This window comes from Aspergillus wentii (assembly GCF_001890725.1).
Source record: "Aspergillus wentii DTO 134E9 unplaced genomic scaffold ASPWEscaffold_4, whole genome shotgun sequence".
In the NCBI taxonomy this organism is placed as follows: domain Eukaryota; kingdom Fungi; phylum Ascomycota; class Eurotiomycetes; order Eurotiales; family Aspergillaceae; genus Aspergillus; species Aspergillus wentii.
This window is the reverse complement of record NW_024467835.1, coordinates 2,058,760-2,083,065: the sequence shown is the minus strand read 5'-3', so window position 1 is coordinate 2,083,065 and position 24,306 is coordinate 2,058,760. Positions and strand designations below refer to the sequence as shown.

The 24,306-nt window shown below is 48.1% G+C and overlaps 11 protein-coding genes across 11 annotated transcripts; 5 read left to right on the top strand and 6 right to left on the bottom strand.

The window, feature by feature from the left end:
* Positions 1–267: 267 nt before the first annotated feature.
* ASPWEDRAFT_28074 (uncharacterized protein) lies at positions 268–2,123 on the bottom strand (the record flags this gene model as incomplete). Its single annotated transcript, XM_040833086.1, has 2 exons — positions 268–1,167; positions 1,221–2,123. 2 exons carry the CDS (start codon positions 2,121–2,123, stop codon positions 268–270), a joined length of 1,803 nt encoding a protein of 600 aa, XP_040689115.1.
* Positions 2,124–2,310: 187 nt separating this feature from the next.
* Positions 2,311–4,397, top strand: ASPWEDRAFT_40631 (splicing factor cactin). The gene is made up of 5 exons (XM_040835373.1): positions 2,311–2,893; positions 2,950–3,411; positions 3,463–4,089; positions 4,147–4,179; positions 4,233–4,397. The coding sequence occupies exons 1-5, from the start codon at positions 2,381–2,383 to the stop codon at positions 4,248–4,250; spliced, it is 1,653 nt and encodes a 550-aa protein (XP_040689114.1). The 5' UTR covers positions 2,311–2,380; the 3' UTR covers positions 4,251–4,397.
* Positions 4,398–5,658: 1,261 nt separating this feature from the next.
* On the top strand, positions 5,659–6,294 carry ASPWEDRAFT_133474 (uncharacterized protein). Its single transcript, XM_040829306.1, has one exon. The coding sequence runs from the start codon at positions 5,676–5,678 to the stop codon at positions 5,946–5,948; it is 273 nt and encodes a 90-aa protein (XP_040689113.1). The 5' UTR covers positions 5,659–5,675; the 3' UTR covers positions 5,949–6,294.
* clrD (histone-lysine N-methyltransferase Clr4) lies at positions 6,252–7,457 on the top strand (the record flags this gene model as incomplete). Its single annotated transcript, XM_040828270.1, has 2 exons — positions 6,252–6,939; positions 7,006–7,457. Coding segments are annotated over 2 exons (1,140 nt in total), but the record flags the coding sequence as incomplete, so codon positions are not given.
* A 926-nt stretch (positions 7,458–8,383) lies between these two features.
* Positions 8,384–8,929, bottom strand: ASPWEDRAFT_172243 (uncharacterized protein; the record flags this gene model as incomplete). Its single annotated transcript, XM_040830912.1, has 1 exon — positions 8,384–8,929. One exon carries the CDS (start codon positions 8,927–8,929, stop codon positions 8,384–8,386), a length of 546 nt encoding a protein of 181 aa, XP_040689111.1.
* A 1,501-nt stretch (positions 8,930–10,430) lies between these two features.
* Positions 10,431–17,372, bottom strand: cch1 (calcium channel protein CCH1). Its single transcript, XM_040835372.1, has 4 exons — positions 15,325–17,372; positions 12,275–15,272; positions 11,442–12,208; positions 10,431–11,390 (listed from the first exon to the last, which is right to left on the bottom strand). Exons 1-4 carry the CDS (start codon positions 16,936–16,938, stop codon positions 10,455–10,457), a joined length of 6,315 nt encoding a protein of 2,104 aa, XP_040689110.1. The 5' UTR covers positions 16,939–17,372; the 3' UTR covers positions 10,431–10,454.
* A 346-nt stretch (positions 17,373–17,718) lies between these two features.
* Positions 17,719–19,155, bottom strand: ASPWEDRAFT_51476 (uncharacterized protein; the record flags this gene model as incomplete). Its single annotated transcript, XM_040837597.1, has 3 exons — positions 17,719–18,271; positions 18,413–18,975; positions 19,105–19,155. The coding sequence occupies 3 exons, from the start codon at positions 19,153–19,155 to the stop codon at positions 17,719–17,721; spliced, it is 1,167 nt and encodes a 388-aa protein (XP_040689109.1).
* Positions 19,156–19,515: 360 nt separating this feature from the next.
* ASPWEDRAFT_40622 (uncharacterized protein) lies at positions 19,516–19,986 on the top strand. The gene has a single exon (XM_040835371.1). The coding sequence runs from the start codon at positions 19,573–19,575 to the stop codon at positions 19,780–19,782; it is 210 nt and encodes a 69-aa protein (XP_040689108.1). The 5' UTR covers positions 19,516–19,572; the 3' UTR covers positions 19,783–19,986.
* ASPWEDRAFT_40621 (60S ribosomal protein eL6) lies at positions 19,649–20,787 on the top strand. Its single transcript, XM_040835370.1, has 2 exons — positions 19,649–20,255; positions 20,350–20,787. Exons 1-2 carry the CDS (start codon positions 19,896–19,898, stop codon positions 20,500–20,502), a joined length of 513 nt encoding a protein of 170 aa, XP_040689107.1. The 5' UTR covers positions 19,649–19,895; the 3' UTR covers positions 20,503–20,787.
* Positions 20,788–20,917: 130 nt separating this feature from the next.
* On the bottom strand, positions 20,918–22,416 carry ASPWEDRAFT_509594 (sterol desaturase family protein). Its single transcript, XM_040837524.1, has 2 exons — positions 21,823–22,416; positions 20,918–21,751 (listed from the first exon to the last, which is right to left on the bottom strand). The coding sequence occupies exons 1-2, from the start codon at positions 22,300–22,302 to the stop codon at positions 21,212–21,214; spliced, it is 1,020 nt and encodes a 339-aa protein (XP_040689106.1). The 5' UTR covers positions 22,303–22,416; the 3' UTR covers positions 20,918–21,211.
* A 598-nt stretch (positions 22,417–23,014) lies between these two features.
* Positions 23,015–24,241, bottom strand: ksrA (3-dehydrosphinganine reductase; the record flags this gene model as incomplete). Its single annotated transcript, XM_040837596.1, has 3 exons — positions 23,015–23,842; positions 23,906–24,037; positions 24,095–24,241. 3 exons carry the CDS (start codon positions 24,239–24,241, stop codon positions 23,015–23,017), a joined length of 1,107 nt encoding a protein of 368 aa, XP_040689105.1.
* Between the last annotated feature and the right edge of the window lie 65 nt (positions 24,242–24,306).

Below are 24,306 nucleotides of genomic sequence, written 5' to 3'. Positions count from 1 at the left end.
CAAATTCTTTGGTATATTTTTATTTAACTATCTTGATATGTATATGATACCACTCACTGGGCAAGGGTAAGGCGTAACCGGGGATGCTTAACAGATACCAGGAGGTTTTACGTTATCTTGCAAATCACGTCATAACTAGAATAATAATAATTCTAATCACTTCCAGTGTCAAAGCCTTGGTCCAAAACTATGCATCTTGAAGGGTAATAGGACAATGTATTGTAGATAGATCTAACCCCAAAAGAAATACCTAGAAACATCAAGTATCTAAAACTTCCGCTTCTTCTTCGCAGGAGCCTTACTCTTCGCCGCAAGTTGTCGTTTCAGTTCCTCTCGCTTCCTATCCGCCCTCTCCTCCTCTGTTTCCTCTTTCTCCGGTTCCGCAGGCACAGGTGGTGCCCGTGCCCTCCGCACAACAGGCGAAGAAGACCTCGATGGCGCAATCTTAGGTTTCACCGAGTCACCCACAGAATCAGGAGATGTTCGTACCTCGTCTTTCACCTGTGGCTGTGGCACTGTTCGAGTACCACTACCCTGGCTGCTTTTCGCGGCCTTGCTGCCACCACCTATCACGCCGAGTTTGCCTGTTCGTTTAGGCTTTGGTGGGGGTGTCGCTGCGGGACTCTTTTGCGGGGTGGGAGATTGAGATTGAGGTTCGGACACGGGTTGTGGTGGTGGTGGTGGTGGTGGTGGTGGTGGTGTAGCTTGTTTTTGTTTTTTCTTACCGCCTATCAGGCCTAAGCCGCGGGATTTCTTGGGTGGGGGGTTCGCGGGTTCTTTGTGGGGTGGTGATGATGGAGATGGAGATGGGGATGGGGCCTTTGGCTCTGGTTCTGGTTCTGGTTCTGGTTCTGATCCTGATTCTGACTCTGACTCTGTCTCTGTCTCTAGATCGTCTGTTGGTGGTGGTCTCTTTGGTGGTTCGGGGATAAGATGTTTGGGTTCTGGGGATGGTGAGGGTTGTGGTGGTGACGGTGACGGTGATGGCGATGGCTTTTTGGTATGCTTCTTTCCCCCAATGACACCGAGTCCTTTTGACGGTTTTCCTTTGGCTTTTTGGGGGACTGGTGATGGGGATTTGCTTATGGGTGCTTTCTTTTCTGTGGCAGGGTGGGTATCTTCATCGATACCTTTTGACTGCTTTAGTCTGGGTGGTGTCTCTTGTCGCTGGGAAGAGGTTATTATATATACGAAAGTATTATATGGAAAGTTGCTCATACCTCGAATTCATCATTTTCAGTTTCTGGGGCAGTGTCGGTGTCCATATCCAAGTCATCATGGGAGGGTTTTGGTCCCGGTTTCTCCCTGGGTTCTTCTTGTGCAGGGGCGATTGTAGAATGATTATGCTCTAAAAGATGTTCCCACCACTTATCAGGTGCTGGGCGCAGTTCTTCCTGCTCCAGGTTGCTATCAGATCCTGTCATCTCCGCGAGAAGGTTGGCAGCAAGGCCAGAATCAGAGGATGATTTGCTGCTTTGGTTGAGCCATGACTGTTCGTCAAACGGCGCAACGCCTTTGATGTATTTCGATGCTTGGGATAACGTAGAACCCTTTCGGGCTGTACGCAATCCAGATACACCAGGAAACACAGTGCTCAGGTCCACGCCCATGGCCTCGATCTTATCAAAGAGTTTCCCAAGGACCCAGTCCTTTTGTTTAAGCTGGTCCAGAAGAGACCGTTGGCGCAAATCCCAGCCCGCCTCCTCTCTTAGTAAAGGTAGGAGTAAATGGCTGGTTGAAGAGGATTGTGATTGTTTGGATAGATACAATGTCCACTTGAGAGGCTTCAATGGAGCAGGTAGTTTGGTTGATACCATTAGTTCTAGCGAATCTCTTGTCGATCCATCATTCAATATCGAACTGCTTCCAGGAGAGCCCTGTAAAGCGTCTCCTATCTTCTGCAACAGCACTTTGAACTGATCGAGGTCTTCACTCGGGTCAATGGTGGTGCCATCTTTATCGGCTCTCTTCAGAACCTCGCGGTGATCCAGACGCTCCGACCAAATATAAGTGAGATCGGTAATGATTACCTCGTAGCCCTTTGCCGTTGGAGCGTATTTGCAAAGAAGTGTAGGTATTTCATCTTTGTGCGAAAGGCGCAGCCTCTCCCATTTGGCCGACATTCTCGATAATAGAAGTGTTGATTAAATTAAGTTGTCAAAACTCTCCAACTTGATCGCTTTTCAGCTCATCGATGCCTAATGCACGTGCCACCGCGGAAGGTTTGCCGCCCGCTTCACCTGCCCTCTTCGGGAGCTCACTTTTGCCTTTGCGCGAAAGACCTCCAACATGCAAATCATCGCGACAATCCTCCAACATCCAACAGCCCTGCGATTTCGGTTTCCATCCAGGGTAAGATAAAGAACCGAATTGCTTGAAAATGTCGTCACGTATCCCCGACAGAACAGGTTCGAAGCGAAGCCGGTCTCGCTCTCCAACTTCATCATCTTGGCGTCAACCCCAGAAGCTCCCCCGCAGGTACGATGAAAGGGACCGCCGACAAGACTGGGACAATGGGCAAAGTCGATCGTCGCAGGCTCCGCCCCGGAACATGAAGGACCAAGTCCGCATCAACCAGCTTCAGGAAGACGAACAAGTGCGGGAATGGGTGGCACAGGAAGACGTCTTTGTTTTGAAGCAGGCCAAGAAGAAGGCAGAGATTCGAGTCAAGGAGGGCCGGGCGAAGCCGATCGATTGGCTCACGGTTACTCTGCGAGTGATTGATCCTACGAGGGATCCTTTGGATGATGAGATTGCAGACTCGGATCTTGATTTGGTGAACCCGGATGGTGTTTTCGAAGGGCTATCCCAGACGCAATTGTCGGATCTCGAAAAAGACATTGATACATTCTTGAATTTGGAGAGGAATAAGCAGAATACAGAATTCTGGAAGGTATTTGGCGACTATTCAAATGTCTAGGGATCAGAGCTGACCATTTGCCCTTACAGACAATGAAAGTCGTTTGTCGAGACCGCCAAAAGACCACCGCTCCCGAAGGACGTGCACTCAATTCCGTCGCCGCTGATATCAACAGACTTCTTAGCCCTAAATCATATGAGCAACTGCAGAGCCTTGAAGTTCAGGTCAGAAGGAAGTTAGATTCCAACGAGCCCATCGATACCGATTACTGGGAGGAACTTTTGCGCAGTCTTACAGTCTGGAAGGCTCGGGCTAAACTGAAGAATGTGTACCATGCTGTCATCGAAGAGCGTGTTCGGGGACTACGCAAACAACAAGCCGTGGAAGCAGAGTTTGTCCGGAGCAAGCTGGCTCCTCTTGCGCCGGTCATCGAGACGAATCCTGTTGACCAGGATGAATTCAATGGCCTTGACCCCGATCCGTTGTTGCAGATTCGCCCTGAAGATAAGGTGTTGGAAATTGTCGATGAAAGCGATTTCTTGAACCAGGTGGTAAGTTGTGTTGGAATTCCATTGCCTTGACCTGTCCTAACAGTATCACAGGCTCGTGAGCGTCAAAAGATTGTCAAGATGGGCTTTGTACCCTTGCGTCAACGACATGCTGAAAAGCCATCAGCTGCTCCGGTCAATCAAAGCTCGAATATGCCAGTGGCCAGTGCCTCGACCCGTTTTTCTACCATTCCAAACGAAGACTTCTCCCAAGCAACCAAGGCTCTTTACGAAAGGGAACTTGCAAAGGGTGTCAGCGAGAACGAGGAGATTTTTACCGGTGAGGAGGCAGTCAGCTCCAACTCCCATCACCAATGGGCCGGCAAACATCGGCCTCGTAAGCCACGTTATTTCAACCGAGTACAAATGGGCTACGAGTGGAATAAATACAATCAAACCCATTACGACCACGACAATCCACCACCAAAGGTTGTACAGGGCTACAAATTCAACATCTTCTATCCTGATCTCATCGACAAAGCAAAGGCTCCGACATACCGCATCGAGCGAGAGAACGGAAGAAAGCGCGGTCAATCCTTTGCGGCAGCGGGTGAAGAGGATACTTGTCTCATCCGGTTTATGGCAGGACCGCCGTATGAAGATATTGCATTCCGAATTGTAGATAAGGAGTGGGATTATAGTGCCAAACGAGAAAGGGGGTTCAAGAGTACTTTTGATAAGGTAAGTCAGATCTTGGTTAATGATATGATTGGCATGATGATACTGACTCTTTATTAGGGAATTTTACAACTTCATTTCCAGTTCAAGAGGGTATGCGGTCCTTATACAATGGAAGGGAACTATGTGCTAACTGCTTTTTTTAGATTTACTACCGCAAGTAAGAATCAGACTCGATTTCATATTTATATCATTGGAGCCATTATTTATTCTGTCAATACAAAAATATGTATTATCTACGGGCATGAAACATGAAACTACTATATCTTGCTTTTGAATTTAATGCCATGAAACTTTGACCAGTTTCCTATAATCTATCACATGGATGTTCTTGCAAGTAAAAGGGAAACACAATATATTTTCTCATCATCTCCGAGTCAGTCGGTATCGATATGATCGAACAACCTGGACAACCTGCAACGACAGCCTGCAAAGTCCATTATGAACTGGTCTCTCTCTAAGCTCTATCATTCAGCCCATTACATCGAATGACCACGGTCTGACAGGGGATCGCACTTGATGCTTATTTTGGGGCATAATCACAAGGTGATCGAGCATGATCCATGGCCCCATGGGTCGGTGGCAATATTTATATCCTGCTTCTAAATAAATTGATTATGTCACTGATTGTCAATCTGATGATGTTCGAGTGATTGGACTAAATATATATTTGGGCAGACATACTGCCGATCTTTGCCGCCCAATATTCTGCCACTTCTTACCGCCTTCGTGACCGCCAACAAAGAAAGTCAAATTTCTCCAAGATTCAGGGCATCCATAGTGTACCAAGATTTAAATACTGGATGATATTAAATAATAGATGCTAAAAGGGATAGCCTTTTATCTAACTTGTTAAAATATAAGAGTTAAGCCAGTTGTCAGTGGTGTATACATGGTGGATCTGGTTAGTCATCAAGACATCCATATCAAATGCCAAGACCCGTGAACAAAGAAAAACATAGGACACAACCAACCTTTAAACAGCCCTTACAGCCTCATTTTTTGGACTATTTTCATTATAAGAGTTTCAATGGGTCCAGCAAGCTTGGAATTATAGGTATCATTTGTTATATATATAAAATTTGAGCAGAATTGATGAAGTTACTTGTTCTGGGCTTTTCTGAGCAAACGGGTGGACAAAAGGGTTTAAATAGCTCCCTTTTCCCGCTCCCGAACGTCTTTTTAGCACCAAACATGAGCAAATTCCATATTGAGATAAAACATCGATCCTTGGGGTTTAAGAGGTAAAATGTAGTTTTTCTTGATCTTCAAGTTTTGCTGAATCAATTAAGACAGGTTATAGCCCCTGCAAGTAAAGAGAAAAGACATAATCAACTGAACAGATCAAATAGGGAAACAAAGAACTTGATATCAAACCATTGACTAAGCCAAGACTAGCCCAAACAGGCTAGCTCGCAACCAGATTTCCAAACAGAATGAGGCCCTGCTCTGCTAAATAATCCTGCTAGACTCTCTCCCATCAGCAACCCCATATCCTGCCCTGGGTTAACTCTCTAAATTAATATCTCTTCTGCTTGAGGGGCTTTTGACAGCCTGCCAGGCCTCTCAAGATGGTTATCGACCTGACTATGGACTCGGATTCCTCTGAGAAGGTGAGTGTGTCTTATATAAGCCTCCCTGCTGTACTGCTGCAGTTGTGTTTATCTCTGCCCTTACTCCCCTCTACCCTTTTAGCCCTGAGCATTCTTATCTTAAGGATCTTCCCGCATTTTCTATCATTGATGTCACCACTTTTATGGACCCCTTTTGCTTTTTGCTTTTATACTTTTTATATGCTACTTTCTTTTCTTTTTTGCCCCTGTCTTTTTTCTGTTACTCCAATCGGAAATCCCATTCACTAGTCTGGACGTGTCAGCTGACCAACACAGTCTCAACCACGGGAAGCCACTTTCATCACTAATCTCACTCATCGGACTCCATTGTCATCTGGCCCATTGAAGAGAAAGCCAGATAGACCCTCTAGAGAGTCTTCAGTGGCATCTGCCGTCCCATTCCCCCTCACCAATGGCAATGGCATCAGCAATGGCAACGTAAACGGGTTGACCAAAAATGCTGCCCTGGGACCCCGAACACCCAGTTTAGCACCCCGCACCCCAAGTCCCAAGAGCAGCTCAGGGGGTGAATTTAAAGACCACCAGGCCAAAGCCATCAGTGTCGTGATCCCGTCTCCATCAAGGAAGCTGAAAAAGGAGATCGAAAACTCCCAGTGGGCGAAATCTCCCCGTGCGGTTACGCCAGAATTGACGGGCTTGTCTCAGAAGTTCTACCCCACGGACGACTATGAGAGGAGAGCCCTGAAAGGCGCGTACCCGCGAGCTAAGAAGGTTCGTCGCGCTGATGTCCCTCTCCTGCTTGGCACTCCCGGTCCGATTTTGGAGACTAGACCCAGGGTGCATGCGCAGCTGCTTGACTCGCTCAAGAGGAAGCTTTCGTTGATTGAAGGGCCTGAGGTGACGCTCGCGCCGGGTGATGATAGTCTGCTCGCTGGGTTCGCGGCGAACTTTGAGTTCATTAATACATACAAGGTCCGTAAGGGGGTGTCGCCTGTGCCGGAGTCGTTTAATGCGGGCTGTGCTTGTGATGGGGTGTGCAATCCCAAGCATTGTACCTGTCTTTCGGAGGAGATCAACTCGGATGATAAGATCATGCCCTATCAGCAATGTGAAGATGATAGTCGGCTGTTGGTGCTTACGCCTGATTTCCTCAAAAGAACCTCTATGATCTACGAGTGTAGTTCGCGCTGCAACTGTAACGACAGGTGCTGGAATCACGTCGTCCAGCGCGGCCGAACAGTCCGATTTGAAATCTTCCACACAGGTAACCGCGGCTTCGGTACGTCTATATAACCCCCTCAACTGCTATACATAAAATATAAAAAGTATTAACAAGAACAAACAGGCCTGCGCTCCCCAGACCCCATCCGCGCCGGCCAATTTATCGACTGCTACCTAGGCGAAGTCCTCACCAAAGAAACCGCCGACGTGCGCGAAGAACTCGCCGTCTCCAACCACCACAGCTCCTACCTCTTCGGCCTGGACTTTCTCGTCGACGATGACGACATCTACGTCGTGGACGGCCAAAAGTTCGGCGCCCCAACCCGCTTCATCAATCACTCGTGTAACCCCAACTGTCGCATGTTCCCTGTCTCCCGCACGCACGGCGACGACAGACTCTACGACCTCGCTTTCTTCTCCCTGCGTGACATCCCGCCTATGACGGAGCTTACGTTCGACTATAACCCCAACTGGGAGGGGGGGAGGAAGGTCGACCCGAATGCTGTCAAGTGTTTGTGTGGGGAGAAGAGGTGTCGCGGCCAGCTTTGGCCTAATCAGCGGAAGGGGACGAAGTGATCTCTACCTCTACTTCTACCTCTACCTCTACTTAACCTGGTAGGCACCTGGTACTTAACTACCTAGGTACCTACCTACCTTGTCTTACTACAGAGTACATTACAGTACAGTACATATTCCGGTTCCGGCTTTGTTCCCGGGTTCGGTGTCGGTTTCAGCCATGACGTGCCCATGCCATGTACAATATGTATGCATTTGCATTTGCGGATTTAGCAAGCATGGACTTTTGATTGTTTGAGTTTTCAGCGGGGGTTGTTGGGTTTTTTTGTGTTTTATTCATTTTCGGATGGGAAGGAAATTCGGATGCATTTTTTTTTTTCTCTTTTCTTTCTTTGCTTTGTTCAATACCCAAGCATTTTTCAGATATTCTGTTTTAATTAGCGGGTGGTTTGTTTGATAGGTATTCGGGATCTGTTAATAATAAATTCTGTAGTTTACCATTCTGGTAGATATGAAAGATGATATGATCAAAAGCAGACAGTCAAACAAAAAATGGCTTGACCTGACCTGACCTGACTTGGCTTAAATACAAAAAAGAAAAACATGGTGATACCGGATCTCATATATTCATCCGGTCCCCAATTGATATCGAAAAAACCACCCAAAATCCAAAAGTCTATAGTAAGTGATGATGAAGAATGAGATGATAGTAGTAGTCAAAAAAAAGAAAAAAAAAAGAGAAAGCCAACCAAAGATGATAAGAAAACTCCAAACCCATATATCCCGGAATATTTCGCACGTATTAACGACCAACGGAAAATGATTGTTGGTTTAATGTTGAAAATCAGACAAAAGTCCCACCCGTCATCATCGCATTTCATGGGCCCGTAGCGTAGCTCATGCGTGATGTATAAAAAAGAAAAATGAAATGAAATGAAAGGAAATGAAAGGGCGAAAAAAAAAAAAAAGAAAAAGGAAAAGACAGATCATGCCCTCCCTTCCATCACCTCAAATATCCCACCCATGATGACTCGCGGCTGCGACGCTCGAGACTGCTGACTCTGCATGGACGATCGATCCCCCGGGAAAACATTCGCGTTCAAATCCATAGGAATGCTAACGGGATCCACAGGCCGGGGCTCCATGAGGTCCAGGCCCTGGCGCTCGACGGCATCGCCGTCGCATCGGGAACGTTCCGCGCTCAGGGCGACTTCAGCCTTGGAGGGCCTGCGACGAAGGGCGAGGAGAGAAGATCGACGGAGAGAGAAGGAGGCGGCGCCTAGGCGAAATGGACTCTGGCTGCGACTGCGGGAATCATCTGGATAGCAGCTGCCGGGGACATTTTGGGCATGGCTGCGGTGGAGGCGGCGGAAGGGAGAGGTGGGAGAGGAGGTGGGACTGGTGGTTGTTGAGCTGAAGGGACTGATAGTGGAACAGTCGCTGGCCGCGCGGGGAGCGGGGAAGGAGGTGTGCAAGGAGAGGCCGAATGGCGAGGTGGGTGGACTGTAGTTGTTGTGGTTGTTGCTGTGCATGGTTGAATATGATTTCTCTTTTGGAGGCTGGGGAATTGGATTTATCGATTGGATGGATGTGATGTGTTCGATTTGGTGTGTTGTCCTTGAAATGGACTGCGAAACGAGTAATTAATTCCCAGCCCGGTTGTTTCGGGGGATTTTGTGGTTTTGGAATTGGCAGGGGAAGACGCAGAAGCGCAACAGTCGGAGTATTTTCTCAAGAGGACGAGAGAGAAAGAGAGAGAGAGAGAAGAAGAAGAGGAAGACACCAAGGCCTGTCTGGGATGAGATTAAGTAGGATGAGGTGAGCAGACTAGCTGCAGGAGATATAGTAGATGTAGTGAGGAAAGATGGAGAAGATGAGATGAGGATGAGGATGAGGATAAAGAAGAAGAGAAAGAGAAAGTCAGCGAGAAAAGACGATGACGACGGACAGAGGATCAAAGGGAGTGGAGCAGATCGACTGATAAACACGGGGGAAGAAAGGCACAAGGCAGAGAGTGTCACAAAGGCCAGCCGTCGATAGAGAAACAGATAGCGTGGGATTAGTCGATCCAAGGAGTCCAGGGATCCTGTGCGATGATAAATAAAATAAAAATAAAATCAAATAGCCTCCGCCAGGCGATGGATTTGATTCTGTCTTAATCATTCAATGCTTCATCCTGAGACAGTTACAAGTGGCGTTGCTGGACTGAACGCAACACCGTCGGAAACGGGACAGACCCATTGTCACAGACAATATCCACTACGTCTTCTTCGCCGCTTCTTCGTCTTCTTTGCGCTTCTGGCCGGCGTCATCATCAGGGGGAAAGCGGACTCCACGCCAAACTATTGATTTGGCGATGGAGCCACTGTCGCTGCAACCGGCTGCGATCGACACGCCAACTTCCCCGCACATTTGGCGATGAGAACGCGTCAAGAATCTTCACTTTTTTTTTTTCGTTATCAGCTGAAGAATGCCAGATATCTCGCATTCCTCGTCTGAAGAAACAATACATTGCTGCTCCTGGCCTCCTTTTCCGACTGCGTCCATCCACTGCAACCCCATCATCCCATCATCCCATCGCACCGCATTCGGTCGTCCTTACTGAGAATCATCTCCTGGATAGGCTGCATTCCAGATCCATCAAGGCATAGTTTATCGCGATATGTAGGCACTTTCAATCCTTCAATGTGGTGTAACAAGGATATTCAATCATCGCCGTCACACAAAATTGATAAATATCTTCATCAGGGGTCCTCGAATTCACGCCGCTTGCGATGCAATTATGCAATGGTCTATATAACCATAAATCAAGGCCAAAAAGTATCATGACAAGAAAAAAAAAAAAAAAAAAAAAAAAAAAAAAAAAAAAAAAAAAAAAAAAAACCGCTGGGATATACCATGATATAATACGAAAACAAAATCTAATCAAAGAAAAGGAAACAAAAGAATGATGATCCACCAGCTGGACAATCCAGCCATGTCTACATCAATCCTGGATATCATCATCACAACATCTCTCATAAAACCTCGCCCACCCCTTTTCACTTTTTACATCGCCTAATTCGACCGTCGTTGTGTGAAGCTACGTCGGATACTCTCACCCCAGGCGGAGTTATCAAACGACTCCATCACATCTTGCACACTCATCGCACTGTTCTGTCGCGAATGGTCTGCTCCTCCCCGCGTTTCTTCTAGTTCAGGTGGTCCGTCTCCATACGATGATGTCGTGTGGGCCCGTTCCCGCCGCGGCGATAGTGACGGACTGATGCTAGACCACTCGGTCGATGGTCCGGCCACGGCCATGCGACCAGGTTGGCTCGTGTCTATTCGCGGTAGGCTGCCCACCCGTGATGTTGGGCTGGAGTTGCCTCGACTGCGCGACGATGGCGACAGCATGGGTTGTGATGGATCCTCTTCGCTGTTCACTGTTGTTGCATCAGGTGCCTGCGTCACGCCCGCGTCGGCTTGGTCGTCATGCTGCGCGCCATCCACAAAAATCTCCGGTACGGTAAATTGGAATTGAGGCACCCCACTCATCCGCGCCGACTTCTTGTGGTCGACCCGTCGGCGGAATTCGCGAGACCAGTACAGTGTATCAAAGAAGCCAATTACTGTGTTGCGGCGGACAGCTTCTTCCACGCGTTGCAGTCGCGCACGACGGCGCAGGAATTCATCCAGCTTCAAACTCTTGCTATCGCTGATGACATTGTAATGGGCAAGGATCATCAGGCAAGAATGGAAAGATATGCCTCGGTCAGGGTCTGCAGACACTAGCACTTCCTCATAGAAGATATTCAGTCGCTGTCGTCGTTCACGAATCGTTTCGACTGGAAGGTTCCGCAGGGCTTTGGATAATTCGTCGAGATCAACTCCCCCAACAACCCTCGAATGTGGACGCATCGATTCACGAGGCTCGACTCTGCATCGTTCCAGTATGCTCCGAGTCGTGAACTCGCCATCGTAAATCCGCATCTCAAAGATGCCCGAAAGTTCCTGTCAACTGGTTAGCCGTCTGGAACATTCAAAGACAAGCGCCGCACTTACTCCAAGCAATCTGGGAAACTGGTCCTTGGAGATGAACCCAGTTCCATCCGGATCATACGTAGCCCATGCCTGTTTGAAACGGCGAATATCCTCCCGACTGATCACGTATAGCCCGCTGCTTCTCTGGTACACATACGAAAAGCTCTCGAAGATCAGCGACACAAACAGAGAGACAAAGATGTACATGCTGATGATGTTCCAGGAGATAAAGAGCGACCGAGCCCAGGCTGCACTGCCACAATCGTCCTGCAGAAAATCATCATTTCTGGTGCATATCGGCGGTACCATGGTCGCAAAATCTTCCATGAGGTCGTTCCATCCCTCACCACAGCTTGTCCTAAAAAGAAGAATAAGAGACCTTGGGATATCCCTAAAGTTAATATCGTTGGTCTCGTTTTCTCCGAATTTCGTGAGGCCAAACGTTTGGTTCATTGCGATTGCGTAGACAAGGAACAGGACAATCCACGTAGCCAGGAGGTTCCCAATTGCCGTAAAACTGGCAGCCGCCGTCTTGAACAACTGGTCGAGCTGGTTGTTCCGAGGAATAAGCAAGAGCGTAATAGACACTAAGAAAAGCTTGTTCAGCTTATCAATGGCCTGGCTATTTTTGATCACGAAGCTGAGAACGGTTGCGACCATAGTTCCAGGCACGGCAATTAATGAGTATAGATCCCAAGAACTCCGGCTAAATCGGTGCCAGCCCAATCCAGCCATTCGGATAATGACATTGGCCGAATACACGAACGTGAATGCGAAAAATAACGCCGCTGCCAGGGAAAAGAAGCTCGGTCAGATAAAAGACAACCACTGGATTTTAGTGGGACCAGACTTACATCGTATCAATTCCCAGATCGGGGGTTCGGAGTAGTATTCCAGACACAGCAATGTGAGGTGAAGCAAGAGGACGATAGTCACAAATCTTGCCCAAGGGCCATGTTTCTTGACAGCGACCCGATAGCACCACTTCTTCCACTGCCTGTTCTTGGTAAAGAAAGAGCGTTTGGATGGTGATATTTGCCGAAGAAGCTTTCGCAGTTCGAGCCATGATCGTTGTTCGGCAGTCAGGAAAGCGACACCAGTCTGCTCCGTGTAGTTACGCATGAACACAGATACGAACAACGTCAGGACGAAGACGCTCCCAAGCAGGTTGAACACGACGAAGAACAGCCCATTTGCGGGTGCCGTGTAGTCCTCAGGCTGCTGGCCTACTCCGGTAATGCCCATTACACTGTCTTGAACGTCAACCCAGCCTTCCTGGGACACAATCTGGAAAAGAATAAAAAGGGAGTCTCCAAAGTTGTCAAAGTCGTATGGCGGATTTGACACAGCGCGTGGAGAGAGGACATCCCAATTGTAAGGTGAATTCTTAAACTCGTTGAGACAATAGTCCAAGTTGCCGGAGAAATCACCGTCATTGCATTGCATCATTTGGCCATTGAACAAATTCACTCCATAGATAGCGAATGGAATCAAAAAACTCAGCGAAACGGCAGCAGCAGAAATGACTTTCCAGCCTCCAACGATGATCACAGAATGGAAGGTATCCTTGGCACTGTCACTGACGTTCAAGAGTCTCAGTGCTCTCAATGCTTTGAATGCCCCGATTGGGCGAGAAATCCCCCAGTCATTATACAGCACGCTGCCAACACTGATCCAAAGAGTGACCAAAACGATTCCATCGATAAACCCCCATGAGCTGCGGAAGTATGCGTTGGGAGTCCAGAAGAAACCATCTGCAACCACCTTGATTGTTGCCTCGATTGTGAACAAGATTGCGAACCCCATGTCGGTGAATACAAACCAACTTCGGTTCTTGTTGAAATGTGTCTGTTGATATATCGGGGTCGTCACGCACGCAAGAACAACCATGGCAACGATGGCTGCATAGATGAAGGCAGAGAAGGTATACCACACAGGCTTGTATGGGTCCACACCTTCGACCCGCTGATGCCCACGACCCGGGCCAACTATACGCTGACAGAGTTTCCGGAAGGGGTTATTAGGTGCAAAGAGGAACAATGACGTGTTGTAAGTTGGGTGTTTCACAAGAAACTCCCGTTGCGCCCGCTTTCTTTGTTCTGCAGCCGACACAACCTCTCTGGCCATTGCCTTTGGATCCAGCTCTTCATATGCACGGGAGAATTTCAATTTGGAATAGAACGGATTTGGTTCTCGACGCATAACTTTCGTTGAAGCCGATGTCCACATTTTGGATACCCAACCTGGTTGCTGAGCTGTCTCTTCCGTCGTTGCATCTGGAAGCACGCTTTCTCTTCTATTGCTTTCAACAGGTGTATCTTGCTCATCAAGAAAGTCCTGGACAACGGCATCCTTCAGTAGCATTTCCAAGGCCGCTGGCCCATGATCCAGGGGATCTTTATAGCGCTCTGTATCACGCCCCAGCATGAAGATCTTCGTAAGTGACAAGTTTCCTTGCGACGGCCCATTCACATGTTTCTGCTCTAAGAATGCTCTGACTTGGTGAAGTCGCTTCTCATCTTCTGATACATCAAAGCTCTCTTGAATGACAGCAATGAACATATTCAAAACTATGAAGTTAGCCACAATGAACCAGAGTATTAAAAAGGTCGCAGAAATCCATGAGGTTTTATATCGAACAGTGAGTGAAGTCGCATCGTACAGTATGTCCGTCCAGTTCTCGCTCGACAGGATTATGTACATCCCAAGAAATGCGTTGTAGATGTCCGCAAATGTTATACTGCTACTGGCGTCATCTTCAAACTGGCCGCGGAAAAGCTGAGTTGCGAATATAGCCGCGAGGAATGTGATCAGAAACACAAATGCTATGAGGTTTAGTAAACCAGTTGCATTTCGAAAGACAACTGTAATGAGGTTCCTGGTAACCGGAAACGCCAACACAACCCGATACACCCTAATAATCTGGAAGAGAGTGAGAACGGAGTATGGGCGCCCCGAATCTCTGATGGCAGGGATTTGGATAATGCAAGTAACGATTGCAAGCCCCAAATCGAACCAGTTGCGGCGTTTCTTGTGAAATCTGCGCCAATCAGAAACAAAGCGGAGGGTGATTTCAAAAAGAAGCACAAAGGTGACGACGATCTCAGTGTCAAGAATTAATTTTTTCCGACTATCTCCCATGGATGCACTTGTCAAGGCCTGAATAACGAGGTCGAAGATAATGACGCAGACCCAGAACCACTCGGTTTTGTCGTACAACCGTTTGAGGGGGCTCATTTTGTCAGGAGATACATCCTCCCTATCAATCGTGTCGATCTTCTGGATAGCAAAAGCACTTCGTTTGCTCTCTTCTCGAATGACCTGGAAAGTGTGTGTAATAACTGCAACCAATAAGTTGACTAGCCACAAACTTAGAATGAGAAAACCACAAGCGAAGAAAAGCGCAGCCGGAAGGTAGTCACTATCAGTCATGTAGTATAGGAGGTCCGTGAATGTGTTTGAACTCATGATGACAAAAACGAGTTCCAGCGAATTCAATAAATTGTCAAAATGCACTGTCCCACCGTAAGGGTTTTCGCCTTCCATACATATAGACCCTTTAGGGCAGATGTACCCCTTTGGACTATATCCGCTCCAGTCACCATTGTCTCTGAGCCAGGGCATTTTCGTCCCGTTGTGCTTGTCAAGGTATCCACCACACAATTGAAGACTATCCGAGTCATTCCGAGTATAGTTGCTTTTATTATCTGGGTCAATCCATTTACAAGTTCGTTTGAAACTTGACTTGAAGCTTTGGATCCCGATGATGGCAAAGAGCAGCCAAAAGAAACATATAAGGAAGGCAACATGGACCAGCAGGGGAGCAGCCTTTTTGAGACTCCGAAGAATGATCTGTTTTTTCCCATTAGCCTACGCACTCCGCCAGCTTCGTTCTTTGACTTACAGAAGTGCCATTGGTAAGTGCGAGAAGACGCAAAGATCGAAGGCAGCTCATCATACGGAAGATATAAAGCTTATGGTCATTTTCAATGTTGTTAAAAGAAATAAAGAATGATATCCAGAATGATATCACGGCGATAAAGTCGAGACGGTTGAAAGAGTGCCGAAGAAATGCACGATGGGCGAGTCTGACACGGCGCTTTTGTAAAGGGTCATCGGCCGCTTGTTGTTCTTGCTCCATTTGATTCAAGCCACCCGTGAAGGTACGTATGATTGAAGTTTGTGGCTCGGTTGGAAACACCGTTGATACCTTCTTCGAGAATTGCCGTTGGGGTGCGATGAGATTCTTCCCTTTTTCCGCCACTGCTTTTCTGAAACCACTCGACCGGTCGAGAGTACTGTACTCGGTAGGGTTGAAAAGTAAGCCCGACACCAGTATTTTCGCTATGAGTTCAAGGGTATAGATAATGAAAATAGCAAAGTTGCAATAATCAATGGGAGATGTGCCCCAACGCGGAGGCTGTTCGGTATGCTTGACTGCGTCGGACGATTCGACTGCCATCAAAATCGTGTGGATAAGGATTACAATCAAGATGAAGGGCTCTGCGAAAGGATGCACCAGTATATCACAAAGCCAGACTCGGATGAGATTGTCTGGCCCTAGAATACCGAGAGACCTTCCCTTAAACGGATTATTGCGTTCTCTCCAAGCTCTTCTTGATGCTCGCTTCGTACGTCTGTCATCAGGAGGTATATCGTGAGCATAATCGACCATGGCAGGAAGCGACGGAGGCTCTTCCATTCGTGCATTCTGGTAGGATTCCTCTCTGCGGATCGATTGTTCAACAACCTCGGGTTCGTTACTCAGATTGACAACACGCTGGGACATGGACTTCATCATCGAACTAGCTCGCTGCAGGGCAAAGCCAGAAGCCGAAGGTGATAAGGAACGTGACCTATCCCCAGCACTACTGCTGCCGCGAGGTCTGCGACCACCCAACCCGCTCTCTAAGTGTGGTAGATCATCGCCCAAACGTGCACCAGTATGATCGCCATCAGCGAAGTGAACGGAACTATGCGCACTGCGTTGCCCATCTTGCGGCGTATTGGAGATGTTGGAGGCCCCGCTTATAGGTTGGAGGTATCTATTGTCTGTCAACGGAGCAGTGTCCTCGTCTGCGTCGGGAGGTGAGAAGTAATTATCAGGCTCATGGGAGCTGGTAGCACCCAAGGGTATGCTGTCTAGTTCCGACGTATCGTCGTGGCTTCTTGTCGGTTCGTTGAAGCTGAGCCCAAAGGACGACATTGCCATGGCAAAGGTCCCCGGGTCCTCAACTAGAGGTTCGTCATCGTTGTGGTTGGAAGCGTGAAAGTTTCTCGCTAGCGTCGACTGCTCAACAGGGGAATCCTCCGCGACTCTTTCATAATTTCTCAAAGATCCTCTCCCGATAAACGACCGTCTCGATGGGAATCTGCTCCCCGCGCTGTCCGAGCGCTCTCTGCCATAGTCCTCCGCAGCCGCGATATCGGTCGATCTTGAGAAATCTTGTAAAGGAATTGAATGGTCCGGAGGGAAGGCGTCTTCGTTATTGCCGCGATCGTGGCTATTCGAAGCCATCGTAGGCAAGATTGATGTGCTATCCGACCGCAGACATCGCAAGGCGCGGTCTTTAGATTCTTCGGCGCAAAAGGCGCAAGAGCGCGTCGATAAGAGCTGATTTTGGCGCGGGACTTGGGGAGAGGCTCAAGACCGGGCGACAAGCCTTGGGGGGTAAGATTCAATTATGGAATTGCGAACTCCCGGACAGCCCTACGAGCGAAATATTGAGGAAATCCTCCGCCCGGGGGGCAACCTATCGTTCCCCAATCGTAATTTGACGGTATGCGCAGGCGGAGCAGCAACCACAGCCTGCACTAACGGGCAAAAACTGGGGCTGCGCTCTACAGTGGCAGTTTCTGAGTGGTCCGTTCAAGGACCAACTGGAGAGAACGTGATGGCTGACAAACAAAACACCACGAAATAAAGCAAGGACGAATAATGACGGAGTAGCACTGCAGTACGGAATGTTGCTATTTTCTTATGCTATGTACATGTCTCCTTCTGGTAGAGATGCTTATGCATGTCATGGGATGCTGACTTCGGGCATATTTCCTTCAGTGTTCCTACATCATGGTGGGCAACATTGCGTAACTACATAAATTGCTGCTGCCTTCTGGTACCTTTCACTTAGCGTGTTCCACCATTCCAAAAATAGCCTTTGAAGAAACAGCTGGACGTTCATACACTGGACTACTAGAGGGCAATGCGGCATCACAGATCATTTTGGAGATGAACAATAATAACTAGTAGCTGAGTACCTTAGTCACATTATTGAGACAAACATGTAACTACCTAGATTCAATCGGTCTCCATACGATGTTCCTGATCCGAACCCTTTTCCTTGACATGGTTCCGAACGCCTTTGAGAAAAGTATCAACAGCATCACCTCCACCGAGAGGAACACCTCCCCTACGCATGAAACCGCCGTTTTCAACTGGGATCTTGAGGGCCTCGCTGATACTGGGTAGACCACCATCTCTTAGTGCCAGCGTCAAACTTGCAAGGCTCTGCGCGAATTGGGGAGAATGTAGAATTTTCTTAACAATAACCTTCTTTTGGGAAAGGTCAAGAGAGCTCATGGCTGCTTCTGCGATCTCGGAGTTGGTTTCAGCAGCAGACACGTCCTCAACTTCTTGGGCCAAGAGCAAAAGCGCCGGGGGTAGAAAGCTCAAAAGGTTGTCGACAGTTTTGTTGTCCGCAGACTCAATAAAAGGCAGTGTCGAAGATGGTGTAAGAAGATCTTGCAGAGTGGTAAAAGGCCTCTCGGGGTCCTGCTGCCGGTTTTGACCCCCTCCCAGTGACTGCAAAAAGCTCTGTACAACCGACGATGGGTCCGACGAATCACCTGCTCTGTTCGAGAACAAGTCAGTTTTGGTTGTGTTCAAATTTAGAGCAAGTGTGAAGCTTATAACGGGTGTGAGGTTCTTCGAAAAAGTAGAAAGCAGAATTGTGGATAAATCTTGACATATAGCAAATATGTACTGTACCTACGCTCTTCCACCATCGGCACCACCCTCCCTCGATTCTTGGCCTTCCTCTCGGACGTCCCCGCCCGTGGCATCTGGGCCTGCTCCTCCACTGTTTCCTCCGTGGTTGTGGCTCGAGTCATGGTCCACGCCCTCTACATCCTCCATTGTCTCATCATCATCGCCACCAGACGGACCTCTCGGGAGATTGGCGATTTCATGCTCCACATCCACTTCTTCGCCCTGCAGCAAGGTATTGACAATATCTCCTAGCTTCAAGTCTCTGGGGCTGAACCAGCTAGGGTTGCCGCTCTCGTGCTGGGTTCGGGACTGGAGCCAGAAAAGGTAACGCTGGGAGCTCGAGGAGAATCTCAACACATAAATGCGACCGTTCGTAGGTGTTTCCTTGCCACCCGGCTGGTATGGTGTAAAGCTTCCATCCGATGGAACCATTACCAAGTCCAATTCAGGCTCTGTGTGGGGTGCACTCCTTGGGCGCCAGCAGAAGTGGACCAATTCATCTTCCGAGTAGAGGTAGATGTAGCCGGGAGTCGACTTGGGTTTGACAACCGGGTTTGCGCTTGAAGCCTGTCAACATGTAATGTTAATAAAGGCAATTTCAAAGAATTCAACGATGGGTTTCCCAGAAATGTAAGCCGTTCAGATAGTTCTGAGCCAGTTTTGGTTGGAACCCAGAGCGACAGAAGAGTAACTCACATCCAAGTCGCAGATACCCGCTTTGAAAGTAATGATGGGGGTTAAGGACATGATTACGACTATATCTGGCAAAGAGAGTTAAGAAGCGATAAATTTAACTCCCGTTTCTCCTTGGTCGTCGTGATGGGAAGCCAAGACGGGGTCACTGGTGTAGTTTGGTCGAGTTGTGGAAGTTCAGGTGAGGCGGGATACGTCAGATTCGGCCTTTAGCCAGTGTTTTGCTGGGGATCGCTGGAGCTCTGCTAGGTTCTGCGCTAATGGTCTCTACGCTCCGCCTGTGTTGTGGCCTCAGGCATGGAGGCGCTATCAGTCGCTCCAAATCGGCACTAGCGCCTTTCGGTTAACTGATAGGGCTCGCGTTCCCACAAACCTCACGATTTCCCGCCCTAGGCCGCAAGTCGACAGTCACTCATCAACTCCAACAACCACCCGCCGTCGACAACCACCACCCCGGCACCAGCAGCCAATATGTCGGAGCAGACGAAGCAGTTCGGAAAGGGCCAGAGGACCATTCCCGCTCAGAAGGCCCAGAAATGGTACCCCGTTGACGATGAGTCGCAGCCCAAGAAAGTCAGTACACCCTGTGCCAGAAAAGCAATTATATTGGAGGATGGAGATGCATTCCCTATGAATGAGTGCGACAATTGCGCCGGCCAAGGAACCTCAAATTTTGGTTGATCCAGGGGCCGGTGTCGATGAAACATGAGTTAATAGGGAATAGCATGGATTTGAAGACTACATTTTGATATTGGAATCGCAAAACTATTTGGGAATATTGAAAGAAGTCTGACATGATTTTTTTGTGTTTTCAACAGGTCCGCAAGACTCTGCGTCCCGCTAAGGTCCGGGAAAGCCTCCAGCCTGGTACCGTCCTGATCCTCCTCGCCGGTCGCTTCCGTGGCAAGCGTGTCATCCTCCTCAAGCACCTCGACCAGGGTGTTCTCCTCGTTACCGGTCCCTTCAAGATCAACGGTGTTCCTCTTAGACGGGTGAACGCTCGCTACGTCATCGCCACCAGCACTCGCATTGACATCAGCAGCGTTGACCAGCAGACCATCGAGAAGGTCTCTGTCCCCGACTACTTCACCAAGGAGAAGAAGGCCGAGAAGAAGACCGAGGAGGCTTTCTTCAAGCAGGGAGAGAAGCCCGAGGTATGTGATACACCAACTTTTTTTTGAGGCAGGCTTTGCGCAGCCTCAGGGGGAAAATGGTTTAGCAAGTGCTAATATAGGGTATCATCAACAGAAGAAGAAGGTCGCCAGCGCCCGTGCCAGTGACCAGAAGGCCATTGACCAGTCCATCCTGGCCTCCATCAAGAAGGAGAACTTCCTCGGCAGCTACCTCGCCACCACCTTCAGCCTCCGAAACGGCGACAAGCCCCACGAGATGAAGTGGTAGATATGTGACGCGGCGGCCGCGGGTTCGGTAGTTATTGTGGAGGACTTATATGAGGGTCGGCTATAATGCAAATGGGCATCCCATTGTGGGAAGCGTTTGCAGCGTGAGGAGGATTGGCTCATGAAATATGTAACTCGATACGGAATCCGTGTTTTCTTAGGATTGCGGTTAATTCGGAAACCCGGTTGTCATTTCTTCACGAACAGTCCTCCAGCGTGGCCGATTTGCAGGATCTATTAAAACAAAAAAAAGCCGAAATGTGAAAAAGAAGAATACCTGTCCAGCATTCACATGCCCTCAGATCGTGAAGCTGGGAGTTTTTTTATGTTCAGTACCTATGATACATCTGCAATTTCCAGGTTCGGGTGGTTAACCAAAATTGGGAATAAGTTATTGTTAGCTTGTGTCTGGGTAATATTCTACATGTAGATGGGCCATCGTACGTCTTATCGTGGCCACGAAGTTCATATCTTCGATTACCATATGCACTTGGATAGCCCCATATTATTTCTCCAAAACCATCCCATCTATCATTATCATCCCCCCACCCCCATGGGACGGATCTATACCTCCGGATCTGATACAAGTACGTAGTCTTATTCCAAAACCATTGATTGTCGTAACACACAAGACAACGCCCCAAAGTCAACTATCTTACATTCAACCATTTTACAGAAGATATAGATTCAGTCCATATGCGCACATTCACCTAGTAGAAATCCTCGTCCCTCCTCCTTCGCCTCCGCTTTCTTCCCTTCCGTTCCTCCTCTCTGATCCTCCTCTTAGACGCCTCGATCACTCTTTTCACTTCCTCGTCAATTTCTTGTTCCTCAATCTCTGCCTCTGCATCATCCACGATATTATCGCCCACAGCACTGTTGAAAATCCAATCCACAATGCCCCATGGCCCGAAATTCCCTTCTGCACCGCTAGAGAGGTGTATTTCCGTACGGCGGGCAATGCCTCCCAGAAAGAAGCTGGTGGGCATTATGGTGTAACCAGAGAAGGCGAACGTTTCTTCGATAGAGATTATCGTCAGGTAAAGAAGGTATGTGAGCATATGGAAGCGGAACAGCATGGCAGGGGCAAATGTTGGGATGAAATTGAGCAGCAAGTACGCCATTGGGTGGTCGTAGTGCGCTGTGAGAGGAAAGGGTGCCTGCAACGAATGATACCAGCTTTGGTGATGCTTTGCGACAGAGTACCCTTGAGAATGAAGGCAGTAACGGTGGATTATGTATGCCAAAACCTATAATGCGACAAGTAAGTCATTTTGCCATCTCGAGAATAAAGGTACTCAACGGAAAGACCGATACTCACCTCCCTTCCCAGTGTCCCGCGCAACAAATCCTTCACAATCTCCCATGGCATGGGTAGCTTCATTGAGACCTTCAGGGCACTTTTCGTTCCGAATACTTCAGTCCGGACTTGTTCGATGGCGACTTGTATTGCAATTCCCATCGCCAAATTAATGAGCGCCCATCCTGCAACTTTGATCTCTTTCCATCGGATCTTTCCTCGCTTGCTTCCTCCCGGGAGGCCAGCTTCGCCCTGGGCTTTTAACACCACAGCTGCTGAAGGTGTCAGGATATCGAAGAGGAAAAATAACAGCGACGGTAGGACAAAAAAAAGCACTCGCACAGCCAACGTTCCAAATAATTCAACCCGAAGAGGTGGATGAGATAGAACGAGGGTGGTCCATGTCATGTAGAAAAATACCAAATTGAGACTCGTAGTATAGGATGAAAGCGTGGGAAGAAGAAATAAAGACAGGACTGGTATAGAGAATAGGGCGTCCATTGTGCCGGTGTGGACGCGGGGCAAAGCTCTATCGCCGTTCTCTTAGCATTTCTCAAGACGAGGTTAAAGCCACATCTGCTCAATCCCAAATAAATTCCAAAAAAATCATTCAGAGATGTTGGGAATAAAAATCGACATGGATGTGTGTGCCTAACCAAAAACAGCTGATGGACAGCTCAGATGGTTAGCGGCATGACCACAATCGCCGCGTGCGTCGCCAATGCCAACCTACGTCACGCCGTCAAACATCCAATTATTTTTCATGAAATTATAATTGAAGAAAACACTAAAACTATTCTTGTGATTATCTAATATACTGCGCATAAACGAAAAAAATGTAAGGATTGAAATGAGGGGGTCGGTCGTGATATATATAGTATCCATTATCGCAACAAGATGCAAACTTAAATACCGTTGAAAAATAGATTAGATTCCGATGGACAAGCAGAAAAAAATTACGGAGTAGGCATATAGCATGGAGGATACCATTGATATGATTGTGAACTTTTAATTTTGAATTCTTTTTTAAGATGAATAGGACTCGCACGCATCAAAATCAAGAACAAAGAACAGCATGGGTATTGTCCCCATGGAAGACATAATAATGGACAATTAATAATAGGTCAAACGAAGATACTGTCAATACAGCACTCAAGGGTATCTAATATTTACACCAGCCAATGGGCCATGATAATGAAACGAAAAACGCCCACTATGAGGGTGGTGCTGGAGGACCGTTCTTGAAACCCCAGTTCCGCGCCGTCTTTCGAAGATCGGGAATGATGTGCAAAAAGACCAAGTTACTAAACCAGCTGGTCAAGGTATCAAGGACCATGGAGTTCCTAGGGCTCGGTCCAAGGGCAGTGCCTTTCATAACGTGGCCCACGAACATGGTAGTTATGAGATAATCGCCTCGTTCCAGAGCTTTGATGGAAATCTTAGCAACCTCATTTGGTGATTGTGGCTTATCAGCCTCCTCCAACTTCTTGGTCAATTCCGGCTTCATCTTCTGCTCGTTATCGAATCCTGGGCTCAGAATACCCATTGGGAAAACGGTATGGATCTTAACATCGGCGGCTGGGGCTTCGTGGCGCGTTTTAGAAATACGAGAGCCATTATACATTTCGACTTCCTGACTCAAAGTATCGGACAAGGAGCGAATCGCGGCCTTCGCTGGGGAGTATGGGCCATAGCCGGCAATTGGGACGAAAGCGAGAGTAGAGCAAGTAAAGATGAGGTGTCTCCGCGGTGTTGGGGTTTGCTGGCTTGGTCTAACCGGGACAAGCCACTTTCTCAATGTCGCATGAGCGGTATTTGCGGCAGTCCAGTACACCGTATCCATTTGGTCCTTCAATGTCTGAACCGGCGTGTCGATGAAGTATCCAGGGTTGCAGTATCCCGCGCAGCACCAAACAACGTCAGGGGGAATTCCATTATTCCACTCGGTGACTTCGTTAATAACTCGCTCACACTCCGCAGGGTCAGTGAGATCGGCACTGATGTAGTGGAATTTCTGCTTGACTGGGTTTGCAGCCAAAGCCTAAAAGTAAAAGGCCCCATTAGCATCAATGAACGCGAAGAGTGCGTGAATGAGGCAACCAACCTTGACGCCTTCAATAGAAACCTGGAGCTTCTTGAGTGTACGTGCAACTATCACGACATTTGCGCCTTTCTCTGAGAGCTGGCAGGCAACGGCCTTGCCCATTCCATCTGAACCGCCGGTAATAACAACAGTCTAGAATACGAAAGTAATCAGCAACTTGTATACGGTGCGAATGCCATGGATAAATACTCTGCCCTCGACAGGGAACTCATTCCGAGACCCGAAACCGAACATTTTAGCGACTGTATATGTGAGAATCCCACAGAGAACTACTGAGATTCCTAGCGTCGTAGAGGATATGTCATGTATAGGGATAGAGGATAGTAGGTGATGCATGAGGAAGAACAAAAAAAGAAAGATAGAGAAAAAGTACGAGGGAGATTTTAGAAGAGGACAAGAAA